We start from the raw sequence: 10,211 nt of genomic DNA on the forward strand, positions 1-10,211 counted from the left end.
AAACCCCCCCAAACCAAAAAAAAAAAAATAATTAAAAACCCCACCCGAAACCAAACCACATGCTATAGGCACAAAATGAGTTGTAAAGAACTCTCACCACTAGCACCATTCACACAGAGATAGAAGGTACACACCAAGTTCCAGGTCAGCCTGAGCTACAGGGTGAGACCCTGTTTCAGAAAACAAACAAACAAACAAACAAACAAACAAACAAACAAAAAACAAAAATAAGCAAAAACATATGGACAGGCAGTAGGCGATGCCAATAATCCCAGCTCTCCAGGGGATCTGAAGACTTCAAGGTCATGCTCTGCTACATATTAAATTTGATGGCTACCCTGGGCTTACTTAGGTGTCCTCCCAGAAAAAAAAGGGGGTTGGGCAAGGATTCATTCCCAAAGGGTCTAAGGGAAGAGCTCCGTAGATTCAGAACCCTGGGTTCCTGGCCTGCTCTGCTGTCTCCATGCCATCTTCATCTTGATCTCCAGCTTGGTCTTCAACTCCATCTCCGCCCTTGTCTTCGTCTGGGTCTTCATCTTGGTCCTCATCTCCATCTCCGTCCTCCTCATCTTCACCTTGGTACTCCTCTCCGTCTTGGTCTTCATCTCCATCTCCGTCCTCATCTCCATCTCCGTCCTCATCTTCACCTTGGTACCCCTCTCCATCTTGGTCCTCAGGTGTGGAAGCAGACAGAGACCGACAATCTCTGGAAGGACTTCTCGGTCGTCGGGAGCTGGGAGGACTCCAGCTCTCCATCGCGGTCGCCCCATTTTTTTCACTGTTCCAGGTTACAGATTTCACAACTGTGCTTATGGTTGATCGGGCAGCCTTTAGATTTGCAGCAGTGGGTGTTGTGGCATTGGTAGAACACGAGGGCGATCCGGGTGTGGCTGTGCCCTTGGATTCTCAGCTGCTCATACTTCTCATTGTGAATGCTGAACCAAATTTCAACTTGCTCCTCCTCCAGGTCATCTGGAGGCCGGGGCCTTGAGAGCTTTGCCGTCAGGGTTGGGGTCCATCTTGATATAGTCTTGCATGGCAAGGTGCTGGTCCTCCCGCTACGTGTAATGAAGCCCCGGAGGGTAGGGTTTTGGGGTGCACGGAGGTTCCCGTTGGGCTGCAGCTGCCTTCCGGTATTTGAGGCTGCAGTCATAGTACCTAGGCTTGAGTCTGTTCATTTTGAAATTCCTCAGCTGGATCTCTCTACCTGCAGTCCTTCTGACCCCGACTCACTCTGCCCAGTGCAGTGCCTTCCCGCAGCGGGTGCACTCTTTGGGGTCGTGGCCTTCCTGGCTTCCTGTTTCCCCAATGGAGCAGCCACATGTCGTGCTGGTTTTTGTGCTCTTTGCTTGAAAAACAACCGAGTTTAGGCCCGGTCTTCCCTGGTCTGCAATCCAAAGAACACTAAGGCCCCAAAAGTGTTCCCCATTTCACCTGGACATATGTTTTTTTCTGCTTATATTGTAAGAGAATCTAATTAAAAACTCTTCTAAACTGAGTTTCTTTGTTTATGAAATAGGTTTAGCAGGAGAATCCACCTGAGGGGTGGATGAGTTATTGTGATGAGGGATTACTTTGAGGTCAAGTGATGTAGTGAGTAGAAACTGCTCAGTGTGGCTTATGGTTTGGTAGTGGCAGAAGGTAGGATTTCTGTTGTTATTAATAGTAGTCAAAATAGCAGCAGCATCATGTTTACCAAGATGAACAGGGTACAGGAAAAGAGTGTACTACAGAGGCAGGCTGGAGAGAGCACAGCAAGAAAACAGATCTTGTCCAAGACTGCCTTTCAGAGCCTGATTGCCTGAGTAGAGAAGGCGTCTTGGAAGGGTTTTGAGGGATCTTGACTATCTGAGCCTCAGTAGCTGTGAGAATGAATTTGCACTTGAAATAGGAAACAGGAAGGTGACAGTGAGTGTGGATGAGAGGCAGCTTGAGGGTGTGCTCTCCTTCCAGAAACCCTGTCATCTAATTGAAGAACAAACCACAGGGTTTTAAAGGAGGGAAAACAAATTGTTTAGTCCATGAAGGATAAATTTTCCAACACTGCAGTTCCTTTTGGTAAGACTATGTGTTGAACATTTTCTATTCTAACTTGGAATTAAAAGTTCTTTTTTAAGTCAAACAGTGAGACTTTGATGTGTCTGATCTTTTTCCCCCTAGCTACCTCTGAACAGTGAGGATGAGAATTATGAACTACACGTAACTGGACGTACCCAGGATATGATCTTATTCTCCAATAGCACACGCTTATCTTTTGAGATCAAGAGAATGTCTGTCTTCATTCAGACGGATAAGGCTCTCTATAAGCCAAAGCAAGAAGTGAAGTTTCGTGTTCTTACGCTCCTGTCGGATTTCAAGCCTTACAAAACACCGGTGAACATTCTCATTAAGGTAAGTTGGGGGCAGAGATGAAGCAAGGAATTCGGGTCATCTCACTAAAGTTCTATTGGAAGTTCTGCTTGTGGTATTAACACAGTATTTTCTTAGAATTTCACCTCAGAAAAAGTTCCCTCTCTTGCAAGGGAGGTGGTAGAGTCTGGCCAGGAGCTCAGGCTCCAGAGTCAGTCCATTTAGGTGGTTTTTTTTTGTTTTTTTTTTTTGTTTTTTTTTTTTTTGGTCTTTTTGAGACAGGGTCTCCTGTAACCCCAGGTGGCCTGGAACTCACTATGTAGTCCAGGCTGGCCTTGAACTCACAGAGATCTGCCTGTCTCTGCCTCCTGAGTACTGGGATTAAAGGCATGTGACACCATACCTGGCCCAGTCCATTCAGATTTTAACCCTGACTTTATCACTCATCTATTTATCAGTTACTGAATTTCTGTAATTGGCGCTGGTATAAGGTACTGAACAGAACACATTAAGTCTCTGCTCATGCTGAGTTTATTTTTCAGTGGGTACCCAGGAGATGGTGGATAACGAGCACACACCTACACATCTACATAAAAGGACAGATATTCATGTGTATTTACATGTATCTGTGACAAAGAGTGATGGGGATGAAGAGAAGCAGACACAGGCAGAGGAAGTGAGAGTTTATGTTTGACACTTTATATAGCATTGCCAGGGAAGATCAACGTGAGCACAGATCTACAGGGAATATGGAATGAGTGAACACAGAGGGGTCAGCACATGGAAAGGCCTGAGACACTAAAGAAACAAGTTTTAGCCACTGGACAAACATTAGGAGATGAGGTTGGTGCTGCTACAGGATGGAGGGGTTGGACTCATATAGGATCTTCAAAATTTTTTTTGATTTATTATTTTTTATTTTACACATATCAGTGTTTTGCCTACTTGTATGTAAGTGCACCAGGTGCGTAATGCCCACAGAGGCTAGAAAAGGGCATTGGATCCCCTGGAACTCGAGTTATGGATGGCTGTTAGCCATCATGTGGGAGTCAAACCTGGGTCCTCTGCAAGAGCAGTCAGTGCTTTTAATTGCTGAGCCATCTCTCCAACCCCTCATACGGGGTCTTGTTGAGAATTTACTGGAGAATTCTGAGGAGAGGTGTGATATGGTCTGACCTTAAAAGGAGCAGCCTGACCACAGACTCTAGCTTTGTGACCTTGAGAAAATTAAGCCCTGTAAGCCATAGTTTCTGTAGTGTTGTTTGTGTAATAATTTTGGTGAGGATTAGGTGAGAGAATTCAAGTGCACTGCGAACTGTGCCCTGTGTGCAGTACATGCTCACTGCTCATTCTTACTGTCATAGTCCCTCTGGGCAGGCGGTCTCTTCTGCTTGAGTACTCCAGTGGTGTGTTGGCGGCATGGTGAGCTGACTGTTTTCCTGTGAGAATCAAGTCGAAGACAGTGAGAGCCAGCCGGCTTGGTTTTCTACATCTTTTTTTTTTTTTTGGTCTTTTTGAGACAGGGTCTCCCTATAGCCCCAGCTGTCGTGGAACTCACTATGTAGACCAGGCTGGCCTTGAACTTACAGAGATCAGCCTGCCTCTGCCTCCCAAGTGCTGGGATTAAAGGTGTGTGCCACCACGCCTGGCTTGGTTTTCTACCTTTAAGCTGAGAAGAAAACTAGACATTTGATAATCACATGATAATAGGGTGACCAGTCCGTTCCAGTTTGCCTGAGATGCTTCTGATTTTAAAACTGAGTACCCAGTTCTGGGGAGACCCTCAGTCCTGGGACATTGGCTACCTTAAATGTTCTAATAAATGACAGCACAGAAGGTAAATTCAGGCTTCTTAGTTCAATATCCTTCTATTATTTATAGTTTCTTTGTTGTTGTAAGTTAAAATAACCAGATTAGCCAAACAAATTAAAAAAAAAATCCTGATGTGCTTTGCACTTTAAGCCAAGATAACATTTGTGGCAAATATATTGACTGCATGGTGTTCAATACATATGCCTGAACTGAGCTAATATTTCCAAGGTTGTAGCTCTTTGAACTTTTGCCATTTTCAATGTAATGGGATGTCCCAAAGCAGGCTGACATGGTGCATAGCATTTCTATCTCATGTGATTCTGAGTAAGGCTGAACTGACCACACCGTTCTTTGTCATTTAGTCACATGCACTGAGAACGTACTATTTGTGTAAAATAGTTGATTTAGCAGCAAGTGTCTTCTTGCCTTTCACTGACTATCCGCCCCACTACTCATCTGGCGATTGAACTCAGGTCCTCAAGCAGGCCAGCAAGTGCCCCACCACTGAGGTGTACCCCCAGCTTCTCTACCTGCTTTGATTCAGTCCTTCCTTCTACTTACACAAGGGCAAGGGAGCCCTAGATAGATTGCCTGCTCTAGGCCTTGGCTGATTCTGGACAGTGGACCTGTGTGCCTTCATAGCTCTGACACTGCTCTATTTTTGTGCTTTAAATATTTTATTTGGAGGTTCTTTGGGCTCTTTTGGAGCTATCCTGCCACATTTGGCTTTCTAGGAAGGGCTCAGAAAGATCTTCCTCTGTTAACTATGGACTGAGGGATCATACAATGACTTGCCCAGGAGAGGGAATTTTGGACTGAAGTTCAGTGCTTGGAAATGGTGAATGGGCATGGGGGAAGAGCATATTCGCCTTTCTTCCTAGACTGTAAAGGCAGGATATAGACTCAGATTTAGCCGACTTACTCCTGTCATTGCAGAGGCCATGGTGCTGTGTGTGCTCACATCATTGTTCTCCAGCAGAGAATGGCGATTTGGGACAAGGTGGATTAGAGTATAATTTCTGTGGACTAAAAAAGAAATTTTTTTTCAGTGTGGAATAGTTAGTTTCTGAGCAAAACTTTCAGATGAAAATTGGATTCAGGGAAACTGATCCAGACTGGTACAGCTGTGTTCCCAGCACAGCACCACCTGCAGGTTGAAGAGGAGCAGAGCATCTGTGGGCCAGCTTGTCAAGAATGCTGGAACTGATTCTGACACTAGGATATCTACCAACACAGCTACTGAGGCTGTTCAGTGTTTTTTTTTTTTTTTTTTTTTGTAATGGGAATCACTGACTGTTACTCATCCTGCCTGTCCTATAACTAACCTCCTCAGAAACAAGGAGGGCTCTAAAGGGTTCTCATCAATGGAAAACATGCTATCCTGACAATTCTGTTTTACAGTCGGTTTGGCCTAACAGAACAGAAGTGAGTCCCTTTGACTCTGTGGTGTCAGCTGGTACAGCTGGCATCCACCCTGGACTTTCTGCTTTAAAAAGTTGCTCTGGGTATAAACAGATGACCTTGTGTGGGTGAGCTGTTTCTGTCATGGAGGGCAGATCCGGTGATTGTACTCCAACACTCTGGCCTGCAGCAGCTTTCGCAATCTCAGAAATTCAGCCCTGGCCAGGTGACTGGTTACCAAGCTGGAGTGATTTGACTTCTTTTGTCCTGTTTGCTGAACAGACACGTACCTTGTGTATATGAACAGACATGTACCCTGTGTATAAGCCAGCACTCTAGAAACAGTCGTTGCAGATACATTCTCCAGCCAGGGAATGTATGTTTTGAGATAGTCTGGTACAGGTAACTTGCTGAGGCATGACAGAGACCTAGAGACACCCAGAGGTGATTTGATTGTCAGGAGCTGCTCTGGCTGGGACAGGGTACCACTGGCACTGTATGTGGCATGTCTTAGGTGAGATTCAACACATGACACCTGGCAGTGCTGGGCTATGCCTTTGTGCTGTATGCGGGTGTGTTTAGATCCCAATGTGCTCTGCTAACACTTCTGTTTTGGTTGTATCTACGTGTCCTCTTTACTGGTCACAGTCCAAGTGGAAGACAGGCTTGGGAACCCAGAGAGATTATTTCATTCATTCCCCAGGTGCAAGTCATTCCCTTACACCCAGAGCAGCTTCTTAAAGCAGAGGCATCCATTCAGAGTTCTTTTGTTTGAAGGGCCATGACACCACCTGGGAGAAAAGGACACCCTCAGCACCATAATTCATCAGCAGAATTTAGACGTTCCTTTCTGTTAGATGATAGCACTGAGAATTACTGGTATTAGTATTTCTTAAATCTATGTCCAGCTGATAGAAGGAAACCAGTCCTTCATTGTTTTCATGTCCTTAATCAGTACACAGCATGTACTGATTTAGTAGCTGTTTGTATTTCTCCCTGTGCCCTTTGGTGCCAAAGCTCATGCAGTCACAAGCACAGCAGAGCCAGCGGCTGGCTACAGTGCCTGACCCAGGAGTTTGCCCAGGAGGCAGTGACCTGCTCATTCTTGACCTGCTTCTGGTCACTGCTTTTAAGTTTTGACTCCTGGATGCTACTCCCTACTCAGTTCTCAGCATTGTGCTTGCCTGGAAGCTTCATATTGCTTCTCAGGGAGAGAGCCCTTTTCTGGCTTCTAGTAACTGGGCCAGCACACTGTTCGGCCAAAAGATAGGGAAGGAGAAAAAGCAGGCAATCCCTGCTCTCAAGAGTTCGTAGAAAATCAAAGTTCATACTGCAGTTGGAAACGATTTTTTTTTGTAAAATAAAAATAGAAAAACTACATTTTACTGCCTTTCACAGAAATATACTCTGTGCAGCCAACAGGAAGCTGAGCTTATTTCACTAATAGACGAGGGAGGGAGGACATTGCTTCAGTGCTTGCAGACCTCCAGTGTGGACTGCTGCAGTGAATAGCTAATGAATCTCTGTGCTGGGAGAAAGGTGAATCTAGAAATGGAGATGAGCGTGTGGACTGCATTCTGCAGACAAACAGCTGACGTCTCTGAGCGGCCTGCTATAATGATTATAACCGATGTTTCCTGGTTGCTTATTATTTGCCAGGATCGGTGCCAAGCATCTTTCCTAAGGACAGGATACATATGCACTTAGGCAGCCTTTCATAGTTAATATGCGTGGTATTGTTTTGTTTTAGGATCCGAAGTCCAATTTGATCCAACAGTGGTTGTTTCAACAAGGTGATCTTGGAGTCATTTCCAAAACTTTCCAGTTGTCCTCTCATCCGATACTTGGTGACTGGTCCATTCAAGTTCAAGTGAATGTAAGTATAAATATATTTTGGGGGAGAAAAAAATGATTTAAAATGTCCACATGGTGAAATTCTTCAAAGTCATTTTATGAACAGAAGAAAAATGAATGTGAACATCTGGACAATATAAGTGGCTTGTTCTTTTGCTGTGCTCACCAATAGATTCGCCGTCATTACAGCGTATCAGCAGACAGCCATCTTTTCTACCAGTGCTAATTAATTGCATGCATTGACTATTTATTTATTTATTTATTTATTTATTTATTTATTTATTGGTCTTTTTGAGACAGGGTCTCCCTGTAGCCCCAGCTGTCGTAGAACTCAGTATGTAGACGAGGCTGGCCTTGAACTCACAGAGATCCTCCTGCCTCTGCCTCCCAAGTGCTAGAACTACAGGTGTGTGCCACCATGCCCGGCACATTGACTAATTTAGAACTGAGTAATGAGCACAGCTATTACTTGGCATGTTTTACATTTCAGAACAATGATTCATGGTGAGTGATCAGGCTAACTTGCTTTGTCTTGTTATAAGAAGCAGGGACTTTACGTGGTCATGCTGACCTCTGCTCCTTAGTCCTTTCTCCCCAGAGCTCCCCCATACCTCCTGTGTTTGCTATCAGTATGAGCAGTTCTGTGATCTAATAGGGCAGGAGCATTAAGATGTCTTCCCATCTCTGTCTGCCTCAGCTTCTACCCTGTGCATTCACCACGTGATACTTGAAGATCCATTCAATACTTTCCCATTTTTCTTTATAATAAGACATATAAAGGTGTTTATGAATATGAGCTTTAAACAATTCCATTAGTCTAGGACCTTTCACTATTGATATTTTAGACACAAATTCTTCATTGTGGGCACAGTTCTGGGCATTGTTTTGCTTTGTTATTTTGGTGGTGCTGAGGACTCAACCTTATACATGCTAGGCAAGCGCTCTCCCACTCAGGCCTGTCCCAGCTTCTGGACCTGTGTATCATATGGTATTTAGCAGCATCTCTGGCCTTTATGAATGCGTGCCCATAGCAGTTTCCTCTTCCCTTAAGTTGTGACAGCCAAAAACATTGCCAAGTATTCCCTTGTGGGAGAAATGGCCTCCTGCTTCAATCAGAACCAATGAGCAACCATCAGCATATGATCTGAGGTAAGATAAGAGAACTCAGTGTTTAACCTCTGCCTCTTTAGGAAGTATCAGCTTTATTTTTGGTTCTGAGGACTGAACCCAGAGCCTTATATAATCCAGGTGAGTACATTATCACCAAGCTAGACCCACAGCTCTGCCCCACGTTTTGTTTGCATTATCGCAACAGTCCTGAAAGCAGATTTAATAAAATCAGTTTCCTCTAGATCAGGAAAACTAAGATTGGAGAAGTTTTTTTTTTTTTAAAAAACAATGATTTATTTATTTTTATTTGGTTTGTGTACATGTGAGTGCCTGCATGTGTGTATGTGACAGGTGTCCACAGAAGCCAGAAGAGGGCATTTGGGTCCCATAGATTTGGAGCTACAGGTGTTTGTGAATTGCTGTGTGGTTGCTAGAAACCAAACCCAGGCCCTCTGCAAGGGCAGCAAATGCTCTTAACTACTGAGCCATTTCTCCAGCTCTAGATTGGAGATGTTTAACAACTTTTCAGAAGGGTCAGAGTTGGATAGAGAAAAGATGTAAGTTTTTTTTTTTGGTCTTTTTGAGGCAGGGTCTCCCTGTAGCCCCAGCTGTGCTGGAACTCACTATGTAGACCAGGCTGGCCTTGAACTCACAGAGATCCACCTGCCTCTGCCTCCCGAGTGCTGGGATTAAAGGTGTGCGCCACCGCACCCGGTGTAAGATGTAACATTTTTATTTTTGTGTGTTTATATATGTATATGTACACATACATATGTGTGTGTGTATATATATGTCTGTGTAGATGAATTTGTGTGTGTGTGAGAGAGTGTGGTATATGTGTGTGGTGTGTGTGTATCTATGGGTGTGCGCATCTGTGGAAGCCAGAGGAGGATGTTGTGTATTCTGCTCTGTCACTCTCTGCCTTATTCTTTGAGCCAGGGTCTCTCACTGAAGGTGGATCGAGGCTGGTAGACAGCAAGCCCCCAGCAATCCTTCTGTCTCTGTCTCCCATAGTGCTGGGGTTACAAGTGTGTGGCTGTTGGTCACTATTGATAGCATAGTCTGATCTGTACTATCACTTTGCTATTGAAAAAAGTTTCCTTGCTACACAAACCAACCAACCAACCAAGTGTGTGGCCATTCCCAGCTTTTTATATGGGTGCTTGGATCTGAACTCAGATCCTCATGCTTTCTCAGAAAGTGCTCTTACCCAACAAGCCATCTCATCAGCCCTGAGAATTAAGACTTGAGCTCAGGTCTCTGATGCTAAAGCCTAGGCTCCCAACTGGCCCCATGACTTCATGACCCCACCACCAGAAATCCCTGCAGGGTGGGATCAGTAGAAGTTAGAATATACAGTAAACTCATATTTAGTTTCAAAACCAAATCTGTTAAGTCAGCTTAAAATAGAAAAATGATAAATCATTAAGTTCAGTGTAAAAAATTGCCATTTTTTATGTCAAAAGTGCCAAACATCAGTTTCAATCTAATGCAGATAGTCTTTTTTTTTTTTTAATCATTATTTTTTTTATTTTTTTTTTTCATACAGAAGAATCATTCCAAAGCAATTGACATTGAGACGTTTTCACATGCATTTCTAATCTCTATATACATGACTATCACTGGTCACAGTCGCCCACCTTCTGAGCTCCTCGGCATCTGAGCATGAATACAAACTCGTCAGA

The 10,211-nt window shown here is 44.1% G+C and overlaps 1 protein-coding gene across 1 annotated transcript in view; it reads left to right on the forward strand.

The window, feature by feature from the left end:
- Cd109 (CD109 molecule) overlaps window positions 1-10,211 on the forward strand; it is a gene marked incomplete at its 3' end in the record, with an annotated part of 110,288 nt that overhangs the window by 26,468 nt on the left and 73,609 nt on the right. Inside the window, 2 exon segments of the mRNA XM_029569864.1 lie at window positions 2,161-2,391; window positions 7,313-7,438. Of these exon segments, the coding sequence (XP_029425724.1) occupies window positions 2,161-2,391; window positions 7,313-7,438 (357 nt within the window).

This window comes from Nannospalax galili, unplaced genomic scaffold (genome assembly GCF_000622305.1).
Source record: "Nannospalax galili isolate Female #2095 unplaced genomic scaffold, S.galili_v1.0 scaffold82, whole genome shotgun sequence".
Lineage (NCBI taxonomy): Eukaryota > Metazoa > Chordata > Mammalia > Rodentia > Spalacidae > Nannospalax > Nannospalax galili.